This window comes from Parus major, chromosome 1 (genome assembly GCF_001522545.3).
Source record: "Parus major isolate Abel chromosome 1, Parus_major1.1, whole genome shotgun sequence".
Lineage (NCBI taxonomy): Eukaryota > Metazoa > Chordata > Aves > Passeriformes > Paridae > Parus > Parus major.
Window position 1 is genome coordinate 32,715,740 of NC_031768.1, and position 16,355 is coordinate 32,732,094.

General features: G+C 46.3%; 1 protein-coding gene across 1 annotated transcript; it reads left to right on the top strand.

The window, feature by feature from the left end:
- Positions 1 to 2,122: 2,122 nt before the first annotated feature.
- Positions 2,123 to 6,397, top strand: CHST7 (carbohydrate sulfotransferase 7). Its single transcript, XM_015644344.3, has one exon. It carries the CDS (start codon positions 2,463 to 2,465, stop codon positions 3,864 to 3,866), a length of 1,404 nt encoding a protein of 467 aa, XP_015499830.1. The 5' UTR covers positions 2,123 to 2,462; the 3' UTR covers positions 3,867 to 6,397.
- The last annotated feature ends 9,958 nt before the right edge of the window (positions 6,398 to 16,355 follow it).

The window sequence follows — 16,355 nt, forward strand, 5'->3', positions numbered from 1 at the left end:
ATCTTTTAACAACTATGGTTTTATTTTTACTAAATTATGTAACTTGTGGTAAAATTATTTTATTTAATTATTCTAGAACAGTTGCCACAGAAGTTTGTAGCTCCACTGTCTGCAAAAAAAATCAGCTTAAGACATATGTAGTTTTATTTCTATGGTTTCACATTTTTCTGACAGGTTGTCTTACTCTGTGAGATGTTTGATTCTTTGAAAGACAGCTTTACTTCAGTTAGGCAGGTTTAAGACCTTGATTTTAGTTCTTAGGCCTAAGGATGTGTCATAGAAACCCATACAGAATTAGTTTAAAGTAACATGTCTTGCGGCAGGGCTCATTGGCCACCAGTGGTGCTGATGCTACTGCCAACCCAGTATTTTATCTTAAAAAGGGGAAATCCTGGCATCTCAGAGTTACCCATTCTCACTGGCACTTCTCAGGATCCCATCTTGGTAAATCTATCCAAATTACTATTTTACATGAAGCCACACAAATCAGCTACAAGTCAGACTCAAAATACTTAGTATGCATGGTTTTTGGATGAGGAAGGGTTCTTTTTTTGCAAGACTGTAACCTGATTTTGGCAAGCGTGTTTTTATTCTGTTGTTCTCCTTTAGTTGCTTGAGAGTCTGGATGAAATCCTGATATTACTGAGTCAGAGGTGAAACTCACATTGCTAAGTGTGAGATACTGGTGTATCTTGGTGTTTAAAGATATAAACAGTAAAATGTAGAATTTTACTTTCCAGAATTTCCTTTCCAATGCTATAATTTCAACATTCTTCTGCTAAGGAGCTCACAAATCTTGTTTGGCACCATGTACTCACTCAGCATGCTATAAAGGGAAGGAAGCCCAGCCTTTAACACTTGTTAACATGGGGCAAGTAAAGCATGAGCAGGCAGACTACTGGCTCCCCACCTGGACAGAAGAGAAGTATGCTTTTTCTCTCTCGCATTGATTTCTGGTCCTTGGGCTTTGCCTGACAAATTCATAATTAGATTATTATTTAATAACTAGACATTCACACTATGTCCAGAATCTTCAGGCTGTGTATCTATGTATCTGTACTACAGATGGAGAATTTTTAGAACCCATGAAACTAATGGGTTGTTTCTGCTCTCTGTTGTGCATTGACAAAGGCTGTGTCATGTATCTAACCACAAGGTGCTTATATACCACAAAGGCTCTTCTGGGAATCAAAGCATCATACACCGAGGGCAAGAACTGGGTTATCCTCTCTGAATTTCTCCCTGCACACCATACCTAAATATTAGTAGTGTTTTACAGAGGATACCACCTCTGGAGGCAGAGGTCAGGACTGTCAGCAGCTCCCACTACACTATCAGCAGGAAAGGGACCTCACTTTCCTGACGTCTGGATGCCTTAACCAGGATCATGGGATCATGGTCCATCTCCTTATGTGAGCATCTTCCAAGGTGAGGCAGGGGCTGGGCTGGAGACTCTGAGACTATACATTTTAATTTAAACACCTGAAGTCAACATCTTGTTGACTTTCCATCTCCCAGGAGATGTCAATTAATCTTAGATGTCGAAAAAACTAGAAGTCCACTTCTGAACTGGTAACTTTATGCTCCTACTGTTACTACTCCTAACTCTCCTCTCCTGCTGGCGAGGACCATCAGGAAGACATCCACAATAGGCTGAACGTCCCTCTGTGGGTGCCCATTTTTTCCTTCCAGCTGCAAAGGGTGACCCGCTCAGACAGCTTTGGAACTTACAGGTGTGAGAACTGGAGCAATGAGTCATGATCGAGATGTCCGCATCCCATCAGCACACACACGTAGACAAAAGTGCGGCTGAGAAACCCCGCAGCTCTCTACAGCGCCGAACTGCAGCATTTCTGAAACTCACTGCAGATTTTAATATCTGTGGTCTACCCTAAAAATACATTTGCACCTCTTCTCCTTACTGTAGTGTCTTATTTGTTCTTTCTCCGGGGCGCTGGTGAATAGAAGGAGCAATCAGTCCTTGTCGGGACCCCCTCGGCTGCTCGGTACCTGTCCTGGCTAACACACCTCCTTTTCGGTGCGCCCCTTCCCGGGCGGGGGTGAGTCCCGCCGTGCCGAGCCCGCCCTCCGGCCCTGCCCGGGGGGAGGGAGGGAGGCCGGGCGAGGGGCGGCCCGGAGCCCGGCGCAGCGGCACCGGGAGCAGCAGCAGCCCGCGCCCCGCCGCCGGTGGCTTCTCAGGCGGCAGCGGGGGCAGGTGCGGGCGCTTCCGCGTCGCGCTGCGAGGAGGAGCAGGACGAGAAGGAGGAGACGGCTGCGAGAGCGGCGGGCGGCGCGGCCAGCGGCCCGGAGCCGGGCCGGCGTGCCCGTGGGCGTGCTCCCCGGCGGGGAGGACCGCCCGCCGCCCACATCCCCGCCGCCGCCGCTAACTTTGCTTCTCCGCAAAGAGCCGCCCGCCGGCAGACAGAGGGTCGGCGGAGCCGGGGTCCGAGCCGGCCCCAGCGATGAAGGGCCGGCGACGGTGGCGAGGCGAACATCGCCGCTTCGCCGCGGTGCTGGTGCTGTACACGCTGCTGCTGCTGCTGCTGGTGCCCTACGCGCTGGACTACGGGGCTAGGCGCGGGCGAGCGGACGAGGAACCGCTGCTGCGGCGCTGCCCAAGCCTGGAGGAGGCGCTGAGTGAGTGGGGCTGGGAGCAGCGGCCGCCGCTGGACGAGGAAGAGGAGGAGGATGAGGCGGGCACGGCCGGGGCGGCGGGTAACGGCAGCGCGGGGACGGCGGGGAAGCGGCACATCTACCTGCACGCTACCTGGCGAACGGGCTCCTCTTTCCTCGGGGAGCTCTTCAACCAGCACCCCGACGTCTTCTACCTGTACGAGCCCATGTGGCACCTTTGGCAGGCGCTCTACCCGGGGGACGCGTTGAGCCTGCAGGGAGCCCTCCGCGACATGCTGCGCGCCCTCTTCCGATGCGACTTCTCCGTCCTGCGCCTCTACACCGCCCCGTCCGGCCCCCGCGACCCGCTGGCCCCCGCCCCGCCCGCCGCCGACAACCTCACCACGACCAGCATCTTCGGCTGGCGGACCAACAAGGTGATCTGCTCGCCGCCGCTCTGCCCCGCCGCCCCGCGGCCCCGCGGGGAGATCGGCCTCGTCGACGGCGCCACCTGCGAGGAGACGTGTCCGCCGCGGGCGCTACGGGAGCTGGAGGCCGAGTGCCGCAAGTACCCGGTGGTGGTCATCAAGGACGTGCGGCTGCTGGAGCTGGGCGCGCTGCTGCCGCTGCTGCGGGAGCCCGGCCTCAACCTGCGGGTGGTGCAGCTCTTCCGCGACCCCCGCGCCGTCCACAACTCCCGCCTGAAGGCGCGGCAGGCGCTGCTGCGGGAGAGCGTCCAGGTGCTGCGCAGCCGCCACCGCGCCGAGCCGCGGGGCCCGGCCCGCCACCAGCAGCAGCATCTCCTGCTGCCGGCCGGGCTGCTGGGCGGCGGGCGGCCGCCGCAGCCGCAGCACCGCGCCGAGTTCTTCCTCGGCGGCGCGCTGGAGGTGATCTGCCAGTCTTGGCTCCGCGATCTCCTCCTGGCCCGGCGCGCCCCGGACTGGCTCCGCCGCCGCTACACGCAGCTCCGCTACGAGGACCTGGTGCGGGAGCCCCGCGCCGAGCTGCGCCGCCTGCTGCGCTTCGCCGGGCTGACGGTGCCGCCAGCCCTGGAGGACTTCGTGCTCAACATGACCCGCGGAGCCGCCTACTCCTCCGACCGGCCCTTCCTCATCTCCGCCCGGGACGCGCGGGAGGCCGTGCACGCCTGGCGGGAGCGCCTCAGCCGCCAGCAGGTGCGGCAGGTGGAGGCGGCGTGCGGAGAGGCCATGAGCATCCTCGCCTACCCCCTCAGCGCCGGCGACACCCGGTAGCGCCCGAGCCCCACGTCCCGGACGGGCGCCGTCGGGCAGAGCTGAGCGCGGGGGTCACCGCTGCCATGGTAGGCGCCCACTTGGTGGGCCGGGCGCTCCCTCGGGGGCAGCCCCGGCTGAGGGACACTCGCCTCGCCTCGGGTACAGGCAGCGCTGCAGAGCCCAGGCACTCCCTGCCACTTTGGCTTCATTGTGGTTTGTGTGTGTTCCTTCTGGGCTGCGTGGAGAGGGCAGGGGGATGTTTTATTTATGAGAAGGGTTTGGTGAGAGGCGTCCTCTCCGAGTACGGCATCACTCTTGGAGCCTTTTAGCATGAAACCGTGACCCTGTATAAAGCACGGGTATGCTACAAACAAACTGCATGAAAATTTAAAAATCCCCCAGGTGAAGACTCTCAGCAAGGAACTAGAGGGCCTGGAAGGTGCTTCTGTGAGAGCATTGCCCTTCTGGAGCTCTGAATCACACTGACCTCTGGCCTACTGCTGCTGAAACACAAGAGGCTTCTGTGAAGTCTGCGAGGTCAGCAGGGCCCTGGACAGCCAGGAGGGTGCCTGCTGCAGGGTAGGACTCAGCTCTCCTGCTCCAAACCTGCTCTGCAGGGATGGTCTCTGCCCCTATTCATTGCTGGTGCTGTAGGGAGGGGGCTGAGGGAAGGGGAACTGTGTCCAACTCTGTCCATCCTTCTGAGCAGCAGGGTATGCAGTCATGCAGAGAGGGAAAGCATTCGCCTGCTTATGTGTTTCAAAGATATTTGTGGCAGAAATCTTTGCTTTTCATAAGAAATCTGGAATTGTTTTGAAAGTAGGATTTTTTTTTTTATATACATATATTGATATAGTTTGGTGATACTCATGTGAGATGCTGGTGACTAACATGTTTCTTTGGAACACGTGTAGGGGTGAATGAAACTGGAAGGCAAATGCTCGACATTTCCGTTTTGTTTTCTCCGTCAGATGAGAGAATCACTTTTCTTCTCTCTCTTCCGGGCTGACACATTGTGCCGTGCTCAGGGTCCTCCTGATCACATCCCTGCCAAACAATAACATCCTCTCAGCTGGCAACTCCTGGACAAAAACAAATGTTTCCTAAGAGGCTAAGACAAATTAATCTTGAAGTTCACAAATAAAATCTTTCATTGAAAAAACAAACAATTGAAACAAGCAAACAAAAAAACCCCTGGAGTTTTATTTTGGATTTTAAAATTATGTGTTCCTGCAGATATCCTGCAACTTGTGCCAGAAGGTGTGTGTGTGTATCTGCAAGTATCTTTGTTTCTTAATTTCTTGAAGTGGAGATAGAAGGTTCAGTTGTAGTTTAGGGCTGCAGTTTCCTCATTTCATAGAGACTGCTTTTGAGTCTGTTACAGTCTGGTAGTCTTTAAATGGCCCCACAAGAATGAACAGGATTTTAGGGATGCTTATATGTGGTCCTCATACAAACCCAGAATATGGATTTCAAATTGAGAATAATCCAGGATCAGAAAGAAAGCGGTATTTATATAAAATGCTGAAAATAAAGGCAGTTCAAAAATGTTATGTTATCATGGAGGAGGTGTTTGAATTACACTGTACATTTTTGTGCTCTTGAATGTTATGTTGTACAGCATGACAGTAAGTTAGGATGAACCTTCATTTATTTTAGCCCTTTTTTCCCTTGATCTTCCCATCTGAGAGTATGTTGGCACAAGAGGCAGGTTTCTTTCATTATCTGACAGGAAAATGTAGCCATAAAAATGTTTTTAAACAAATTTATCCATTTTCCTGTAGCGTACTTCCTACAGTTTTGCAACCTTGGGCTTCTGCTTGAAGTAAGAATTAAAGGGTTTCATTTTGTGCTGGGAAATCTTGTGTATTATCTAAGGGATGTTTCTGCATTCTCTCACAGTGCCTGTGACACCAAAATTTGTCTCTGGGTGTTTCAGTGGCATTTAATAATGGTATTTGTATAGATAGACAATACCTGTACAATGCCTTGGTAACCTGTGTCAGGTAACCTATTTTGGAAGGCTTTTCTGGGACTACACCCAGCCTGGCTTGCACTGACAGGTTTGGAAAGAAATTAAGATTTTTGTGCATGCCAAAAGATTATATGGTACTTATTTTCTTAAATTGAATGTGAGATTAAAATCCAGTATATCCTGTTGATTTTTTCTTAGCAAGTTGCAGTCACAGAATTGTGTGATGCAACAGTTAAGCATTCTCCTCATCCTGACAGGGAATCTCATCATGCCATTTCAGGTGGTAAATATCTTTCATCAGTCTTTCAAAATTCACACTTCATTTCACTTAAAATGGTTCATCATGATAAGCTAAGAAGTGCTAACATCTAGCTTTACTAGATTCTTATAGCTGTGGGGAAATCCTTTTATTGGAAATTATTTGGTATTTTCTGAAACTGTTTCCATGTTTGAGCTGCAGAGGTGGTGAAGGGTGAGAAGCATCTGAGGTCACTTGGTGTGTTCAGCCTGGAGGAGACTGAGAGGAGAGCTCATTGTAGTCCACAGCTTCCTCATGAGGGGAAGTGGAAGGGCAGGCACTGATCTCTTCTCTCTGGTAACCAGTGACAGGACCCAGGGAATGGCCTGAAGCTGTGTCAGGGGAGGTTAAGGTTGGATATCAGGAGAATGTTCTTCACCCAGAGTGTGGCTGGGCACTGGAACAGCTCCCCAGGGAAGTGGTCACAGCACCAGCCTGACAGAGCTCAAGGAGTTTTTGGACAATGCTCCAGGCACACGATGTGACTGTTGGGGCTGTGCAGCGCCTGGAGTTGGACTTTGCTGATCCTTGTGGGTGTCTTCCAACTCAGGATATCCTACGATAGGTGCATTTTCTGTGTCAGGAATTATTTCTGTCAGCAAAAGTTTTTCACTAGCCTGGTTGCTCTCCATGAGTGATTTTTTTTTATTTTTTATTTTCATTTTGGTATAATGTGAAAAGGGCTCCATTGGGCAAAATGTACAAAATATAGCAAGTGCAATTTTTGGTTTGTATTCAGTGCACCTGAATTCATTAGAAAACTCATCTAAAAAATCCATAGGGAATATCCAAAGCTGAGAAAGGAGCAAGTAGGGCAGAGTGACATCTTAGAACAGTATGTGGATGACAATTGCTTAATGACTGGTGGTGTGACATGTGAGCTTCAGTTACATGTTTGAAGGTTTTTCTGAAATTCTCCTGCCCAATGAGGACTATTTGCTCACCAACAAATGCATCCCATTTTTCTCTTCAGGGTGCTTTGATGGCATTGGACACCATCATTCAGCATTACAGCATGTACTTGGTCTTGAAACTCAGGCCATGAAGAAAAAGCAAATGTCAGTGTTGGTATTTACCTGAAAAGACAGAAACAGGACTGATTATGACATCCAGCATGGAGTTTTAGTGGCAGAGATCTTTGGTACCAACCAGAACTTGCTGAAAGCAGGACATCCATAGTTAGACTGCATTTTGAGAGCAGCTGGACATTTATGGCTTGGGCAGTTTGAGGTGAAGTCACAGTTCTACTGGATGATGTAGAAAATTGAGCCGTAACTTCTCATTTAGAGCAGAGCATAGCATGATAAGCAAGAGAACAGTATTTTTATAGCCAACTTGAACTTGGAAAGCTTAGAATTGGAGTGCAGGACTCAACCATAAAGTTTTAGTATTTCAGACTGAGATTGATGAAAATTGCCTACTTGTGCTACATTGTGCTAGAATGAATTAAGAACTTCTATTTATTTAAAAAATCATAGTGGGGAATGGGTACAAAACTGACAAATGCTCACAAGACATTTCTGTCATCTGTGTTTACTTTACTTAACTTCTGGTTGTCACTGAGTTAAGGGAGATAGAAACTTCAGTACTGTAATTATTCATAAAAGGCTGGGATATTTCCATGTTAACTGCTCTTTTACAACATCATACCTGTATTTAAATTGTTTCTTTTGGGGAGGCAAACTAATGACATTCTTGTGGGAAATGATGGGAGTCCAGGGCCAAGAAATACTTGGGCCCTGCCTTATTTCTACTCCTCAGGATATTACTGTGGGAGTCCTTGTAGATATCCACAGTATGTACTTACATACTGCAGGTACAATAGAAATAGTTTGGCATCAGTTGCAGTACCTCATAGAAGTGTTAGAATGGTTCTGAAGTTACTTATTTAACAACTTCAGTATTGCATGAGTCATATTATCCCCCTCCTCCCCCATCAGTCTGGGCATCAGGGAAAGTCCTGAGTTTCTGCATTAAGTTCTCAGTATCACCACTTTCAGTGAAGCTCAATGATAAAAATACTGCAGAGTTTCTGGGTTTGTTATGGTAACACAATTAAACAACTGAAACCCTGAGAACCAACAAGCCTGACAGCATGTTCTGTTCCTTCCTTGGACACAGAGAGCTGTCACTGAGACTCTCTGATGGTGCAAGTCATTTCTCAGTCACCATGCAATCCGTGCAGCACTGGGATTACCTGAGATGTTGTTTTGTCTTTCCCATTTAACTTGACGTGACACCTACCGCCATGGAGAATGACAGGGGAGAAATACGATTTGTCAAACCTTGCACTTGCAGTTTTCAACACCCTGCTGGCTCTGTGTGTGTGTGTGTGTGTATGAGGGGCCAGGTCCAGACTGTCCTCTTGGCTGTGTTTGAAAGACGTGAATGCTGGATGCAAACACATTGAGGTGGTGGGTTTCAGTGATTAAGGGGCCTGTTGTTTGTTGCTGAGATGTATATCTGGCAGTCTCAGCTCTGAGCAACAGGCTGGAAGCTGATTAATGTTTTAGGATCTGCAGTCTGGATATTGAATACTGTGAAATTTTTGCTTCCAGCACTGAGATGTTAAGCTCTGCTGTTAACCAGGGGCACCTGCAGTGCCATTTCTTGTTGTTGTTAAGTGGGAATCCAGTCTTTCCCTGGAGCTTCCAAATTTGTTGCCCTGTTTCTAAAGGTCCAACTTTGCCAAACTTCAGCTGTATATAGACTGAATTGTGATGGGCATAAGGTTTAAGTCTCTTGGAATTTCAGTCAAAACAGTTGCATATTCTTTTTAACTTAGGGTGTGGTTGTCTTTAGCCTGTGTTCAAATATTCTCAAAGATTTTTGCTTGGAAATCATTTGCCAGTTCAGTGTTTCGGGACAGGAACTCCAGTTTGGGTAGGGGGAAATTACCTCTTTGTAGAGGATGTCCCCTATGTTTTTATTTTTACCTCTGCTTTCTATTCTGATTTGGCCAAATATATTAATGTTTGTATAAAATGGATAGCACGTGCTCAGTAAAAGTGGTTTTGGTATGTGTGTATATCTTTATTTTATACCAAATAAAAACTGCATTGGTCTTATCTCCAGTGAGCATGTGCAAACCTCTTTCTTTCCCAAAGAAAACTCAATGTGGTACAGCGGGAATCAAAACCATGTAACTATGGCAGGGGCTTCATCACTGGGCTCAGCAGGGAGGAGGCTGCCATTCCTGGTTCCCACTGATGCCTTCTTCCCTATCCCCTCTTTCCCTGTTGTAGTTCTTCCTAAGGAAGACCCCCAAATCCAGTGTTCAGCTTTCCAGTGCTTAATAATGGAAAATACTATAGGTGAGAGGGGGAAGACATTGATGATAAATGGGGTAAACATGAGGGAATGGGGAAAGTAATTCACTTTTAGTTGAGGGTAGTGGGATTTGTTGGGCAAATGACTTGGGTGTGGGATGAATTAGGGACTGGGATTTGATGAGGAGAGACAGGAAGTTGTGACTGCTTTAGTTGGAAAAGTTGGCTAGAAGTATGTGAGGGAAGGAAGGAACATGGACACAACAAGCTAGAAGTAGGGACCAAGAACTGGGAATTGCCCTGAGTGTATTGTTTGGAGGGGATAGAGAAGGAAAGCTCAGGGAAGGAAGGGGGAGAAGATGGAGAGCAGGGTGAGTCTGAGTCCAAATTGCAGGGGGAAACTGGTAACTCTTCAACAGCTTTTGCCATGTCTCAGTTCAAATGGCTGTGCAGACAACTGGCAGTGAACCAGCCCCTGGGTGTCAAGCTGGTCCACAAGGCAATGGTGACTTGCTTTCCCCTATACCTTTTCCAGCCCACATAAACACATGTCTCCTGCAAAACAGACTCCCCTCTTTCCCTCCGTATAAGGAATTTATCAACTGCCCACCTGCTCTCCTAGCAGCATTAGGGTGGGATGCACAGGAAGAAGTCCTCTCCTGCAAAACTGAAGTTTTAAAGCTCAGATTTGTAAAAATAAAGTTTTTGCCCACCTTCTGCTACTGTTGGGCTCGGTCTGTGAGTACAAGGGATGATATGAGAGCTGCTTTTGTCTGAGCTCCATTTGGGAGTGCCTTTGCAGTCACTTCTGCAGTGGGCATTACCACCAGCCACCAGAACCCAGGAGTCTGGGGGAGGTCCTTGTCTGTGTCCTTGGTTCAAGTGACAGGCATCTGTGCATTGGATTTAAAAGTCCCAGTTCTAGCAGTGACTCACATGTATATCACTGACATCTATTGTTTTCAGTATAAGCTTTTTTAAAAATGCCAGGAAAACTCTTGTCTATGCACGCTTACAGAGGCGTTCAATGTCTGTGCTGCAAAGTCAAGCACTGAAAGAGTCAGACTCAGTGTCTGCTGCCTCTCCTTTCATGCTCCTCATCAGTCATGTATCACAAGTGGCTGTTTTTTCTCCAGTGCAGCACTTGATCAGCACTCAGGGTTGGACACACCTGGGGCAGGAATGGATCGTGCAGCATGTCTGGCACCACGAGCACTGCTTGGTCCGTGCCAGAGGTTAGAAAGCAGGCAGCAATCTGTTAGGAGACTGAAGGAGGTAAAAGGATGGAGGCAGTATCTCATGGCTGAGGTATTTAAAAGCTCTCAGAGGAGCTGGACTTAGTCCCTGGTGCCACAGTGTCTGTGAGATGTTAGACAAGTAAGTTAGATTTTCTGAAGAGGCCAAGTCCAAATCGGGCAGAAGCTGAGTGTCAGTTTTGGTATGCTGGAGCTGGCTTTGAAGAACTGCTGTAGCAGCAGCAGTCAGTGTTCAGGCGTGCCTGGTCAGGGAGCACTGGTGGCTCAAGGGGTGACTCTGAAGCCCTGAGTGAGCTAGTCACTTAAACAGCAAATATATGGTGGTATTAACTTGTTCTTTGTCATAGGCACCTGAGCCCCAAGGGAGTGAAGTAACATTTTTAATAGATACAGAGAAATGTCAGGTGGAATAACTTGGAGAGGACCAAGCTGTGTGGTTTATTTAGTCTCAAAGTCAAGGTTGAAAGAGGACAGCAGCGCACAGCAGCGTGAACAGCAGTGTGGAAGAGAGGTAATGAAGCTATGAACAATACTGGCATAAGAATAGATTTTTACACATCAGCAATGAATCATTTCAGCCTGGAAGTTGGAAGAAGGTAGGGTTTTTTTTAACCATGAGAACAGCATGGCAGGAAGGGATGGAAGAAACAACTCATTTTAAAAGAGAACTCCTATAATTTAGGAACTGATATGGTAGACTACCGTGTTATGACTAGGTATGAAGCTGGTAGTCCAGAAGTCCCATGATCCACAGGAAGATCTGTACAGAGTGCTGACATCTTCTGAAAAATCAGCTTTAATGTACACAAAGACCACAGCCCTAGTTTAAAGATGCTTCATTTGTGCTCTGTGAAAAGGAAGGAGTGCTGACTTTCATGGAAATGTTCTTAACACCAGACTCCAGTTTGTTCTGGAGTACTCTGCAATAGGTTAGCGTCTCATAACATTTCCTATGAGGAAATCTGGTAATTGTGCCTCTGCCAGTATTTGAATAAAATATATTGGAACTGTACAATAAATCAAGAGGAGCACAAAGCCAGCACCATTAACAAAGCAGTTGTTGCCCCTTTTTTTCTCGAGATGAGAAGAGCTGAAGGGAAAGGAAAGGTGGGATGTGTTTGCGTAAGCAAAGGCTGTGTGCTTGTTCACTTGCCACGGGTAGAAATCCCAGCTGTGCCAGCAAGTGCAGGATGTGGGACCACCCAGCCCTAGCACGGCCCTTGCTGTGGCTGAGCTGCCTTTAATGCTTTGCCATACAGCTGTGAAATGCTTAGTCCCTTGTTTATTTATGCACAGGCATGAAACTAGTTTCAGGTGGGCTCTGGATAGGATCTGAAGTGCAGCACTTGTTAAAGTAATGGGAAAGGACTGTGGGAGATCAATCCAAGTAGAGCAGAGGCCTCTCTGATGGAAGATTTAAAAAACTTTCAGTGGCTTTTCACAATCACTTCAGCTGCTGCTTGAGCAGGGATGACTTGACTGAATTGTTGTGAGTATTCACCCCTCCCCCCCGCTCCCCGGTCCTTATTTTTTTTCCCTTTTTTAATAAAACCATTTTGAGAACGTTTAGTGATACTTAACTCTTTCTCCAGTGGGTTTAGAGATGAGTCACTTGTTCCAAGATGGTTTTAAAATCATTAAGGACAAAGACTTCATTTAGCAGTCATTTACTCTGTTATGTCTGTATGCCCACTGTTAAAAAACTGCTCTCAATCATCTGTTTTAATCTGTCTTGATTTAGTTTAAGGCTGTTGCTTCTCTTACTGGATGCAGAAAACAGCCTGCTACCATTGCTCTGTGCTAACTTGTTCTTGTCACAAGCATATAGCTATAGAACTGTATTTTTAAACAACAATAACAACTCTCCCCCAAACACTCAGCTTTCAAACTTATTCATTTCCAATTGAGATCTCCATTTTACAGTTTTTGTTTCAATAGAGCACTTTGGTTTGTTCATCCTTGTTTATTGATCCACTTCCATACTTAAGTCCCAGTTCTGCCTTCGTGCCCTCAAATCAGATAACCAGATAAATATTTCAGTCATTTATATAACACCAATTTCTTGCGTGAAAAGAGGTGCTTCCGCTTACCGGAAAATTGGTTTTGTCTGTTTACAAGGTTTTTAATGTCTAAAGTGTGGAAACTGCTAGAAAGCAGGACTCAGCCTCAAGCTGCTGCAGTAAATGCAGAGCTGCTTTAGCATGAATTTCATTTTGCATCCTTAAATTTTAAATTGGAAACCATATCTTCCTATTGACTCTGTAAATTCTTATTAAAATATTTGCTAGTTGACTCTTCTAAGGACTTACAATCAAAGCAGTTCTATTCAGATTGGGTGATAATAATAATACCTAGCCAATATTTTTAAAACTTTGTTCCTTAATAGGAAAGGAATTAAAATCTTGACAAGCTGTGTAGTTAATGTGTAGCTGCCTTGATAGTTCTGTCCTGGAAAGTGGCCCTCCTGCTGCTTTTAGCTCTCTACCATAGTTTAACATGTTGCTTGTAAATTGGTAATGCTACCCCTGAAGGAAGCAGCTAGTCAGCAATTTTAAGACTGCATAAACTTGGCTTATTTCTAAACCGAGTTTCAGGTTGCTTGGAGCTGTCAAAGTGTGTCTGGTCATGCCTGTACTTACAGCTTCACAGATTCCTGCCAGGAGGGATTCCAGTTCTGAGACACTGAACTCCTGAGGGCTGACCTTGGAGCACTCCTCAGTATGCAGAGTGTAAAACTCCTTTACTCGCTGCTGAGCAGGTGAGTGATGCCCCAGCCCTCACAGCAAAAATCCTGTCCTTCAGTTAGGCTGTGACTTTAATAAACATTATTTTAAAAATCTGTACTATTGCATGAAAGAAAAGGTCCAGGGATAAGTGGAAGACAAGTCTCTTGTGATCTCTTACAGAATAGCTAGAATAATTTTGAGCTAGACATTTAATTAACGAAACTTTTTCATCTTCTAACTCTGCTTTGATCTGGGGAATGCACAAGTAGTCTAGGGCCCTACAGAATTATTCCTGGGACTTATTTCTGAGTGCCTGCAGGGCTCCATCACTGCTCTACCCATGAGAAGTTAATTCCGATATTGAGAGGTTTTAAACTAGTGAAGGTAAAAACCATCCAGGGAGGATGATAGTTACTCCTTAATCTAAGCCAACTGTAGTATTAGACATATGTAACTGTAAACAGTAATTTGAATACCTGTAATATCATAAGTACAATTAATACCGAGTGAAGTTTGCATCCTTTGAAATCCTTCACATCCTGACTTGACAGTCAAGCTTTGGAATAACTGCTAAAAGGTAAAATCAGGTTGATTTTTGTAACAAAGTGCTTTCATACAAGCATAGTATTATTCTCCAAATAAAGTGTGTAATTCTACAAGAAAAATTGCATATCCGTCTTTGCAGATTTTATTGGCTAAAAGCCCAGTATGGACCATCTTTGTTTTTTAGAATCTTTTTGGATTTTTTTTTTTCTTTTTTTTTTTCTTACTTGCTGTTGTCCTGCCCCACACAGACAGGGCACCTGTACTGAAGCATGCACTTATGGATAGCTTACAATAGCCTGAGGGAAGTTCTGTTTACATTTGACCATAGTGTTGTAGCAATTAATTTCTTCCTAGTGAAGGGAAATCTGGGAATTTGCTGGCATTCCCTTCTCCTCCCTTTTTAAATACCAGTGCCCAGGGTAAATCACATCTTTCCCTGTTTATTTTTCCAGTAGGGTTTTACCAACATGGGTGTTTCTTGTGCTTGAAGGGACTTTCTCCCATGATCCATTAGATGAAGATGCACTATGCACTTTGGGGGCCCTCTCTTTCACTGAAGCTGCTCAACACCACTGCCTCTCTGGGGTCTAACCCCAAATTCCTGCTGTTGGCTGAAAAGCCCAACTGAGCTGTTTTTGGCTGGGGAAGTCAAGATTTTTTCAGAGCAGCTTTGTGTTTTGGATTTGTGCTACAGACAGGGCTGATAACACAGGCATACTTTCCTTATTGCTCAGCAGTGCTTGCACAGAATCAGTGCCTTTTCTGCTCCTCACCCACCAGAGAGGAGTTTGGGGGTGAACAAGGAGTTGGGAGGTGACACAGCCAGGAGAGCTGACCCAGCTGGCCACAGAGGTGCCCCAGAGGAGAAGAGATGTTTGGAGTGATGGTGTTTGTCTTCCCAAGTCACTGTTGTGTGAGATGAGGCCCTGCTCTCCTGGAGATGTCTGAACACCTGCCTGCCTGTGGGAAATAGTGAATGAATTCCTTGTTGTGCTTTTCTTGTGTGCACAGCTTTTGCTTTCCCTATTAAACTGTCTTTATCTCAACCCACAAGTTTTCTCCCTTCTGTCCCTGTGATTCCCTCCCCCATCCCACTGGTGGCAAGTGAGCAGGTGGCCTTAGTTGCTGGCTGGTGTGAAACCACATCACTGACCATGGATACACACAGTTCAAATCCCACTCTTCAGTTAGCCCAGCTGGCTCTTTTGGGCTATGGAGGTCTGAGTACAGAGGGACTGGGTGGGAGCAGGTGGCTGGAGCTCCACAGCCACATCCAACCCCACAGTGTCTGGTCCAGGGGCTGGGAGGTGGCTGCCTGCCGCACAGTGGAGGCTACCAGGAGAGCTCTGCTTCCTACTGAGTGCAACTTCTGTTTGCTGCTTTAAAACCTACCACACGAGACAAACTCACTGCTGTAATAGCACAGAAACAATTTTCTGCACAGGATGACCAGTGTACAGAGAGAAGTGGGGCATAGCAAACCATGGAGAAGCACTTTCTCTTCATTGCAGTGTAAAAACGAAAAGCACTGCTGAGCAGACGAGGCTGGCAGTTCTAGCAAAAGACAGGTGCATTTCAGTACTGCAATTGTTATAGAAAATTTCATGCCATAAACCAAGTTTCTCTCTATAGCTGTGACATGTGTTTAATTACTCATCCTTTCTCGAACAAAAGGTGCTTTCAGGATAGCTGTACATTAGCCTCAGGTTATAATTCCCTTTTTCAGATTGTATGTAATAATTTAGTATTTAAATTTGATTTCTTGTCCCATAATAAGAGAGCAGACATGGTTTTGTTTAAGATTTTTAATATGGATGGATTTGATAATTTTATTTTATTGATGAAATGTCTCAGGACACATAGTGTATATAGAAATAATCACATTTTCAAGTGTTACCCTAAACAAAAACTGAATGTAAGCTGTCACTTTTTGTTCTTCTTAACATTCTTCTTAAAAGAAAAATAAAACAGCTCCTAACTTCAAAACACACATGGCTTATTTTACTTTTAGTACTTCTCAGAAATCACTTTGCCTTTGACTGTGGATTACTTTAGCAGGAATAGTTTTTACTTTGTGAACTCACTCTTGGTTAGGAAAACTAATCAATAACTGGATTAACAAACTTCAGTTGCTTTGAGAATATTGAACTTAGTCATGGCAAAGGTGCCCTAGTCTTGGAACAGAAGCAATGTTAGATTGACAAATATCCTTTATTAAGTAGGTTTAAGAAAATACAGAATGGCTGGGGAAAGAAAGTGTGCAGTGTGCAGAACTTCTGTAGCTCTTCAAGCAGAGTTAAATTCTCATCACCATCTCTTTTCATTATTTCCACTCCTCCTTTGTTTGATCTGGTTCAAATATTCAGCTGATGTTAGCATACTGAAAAATTACCAACTATATAAGATAGGATAATGAGGGATAAAGCAGACTCTCCTC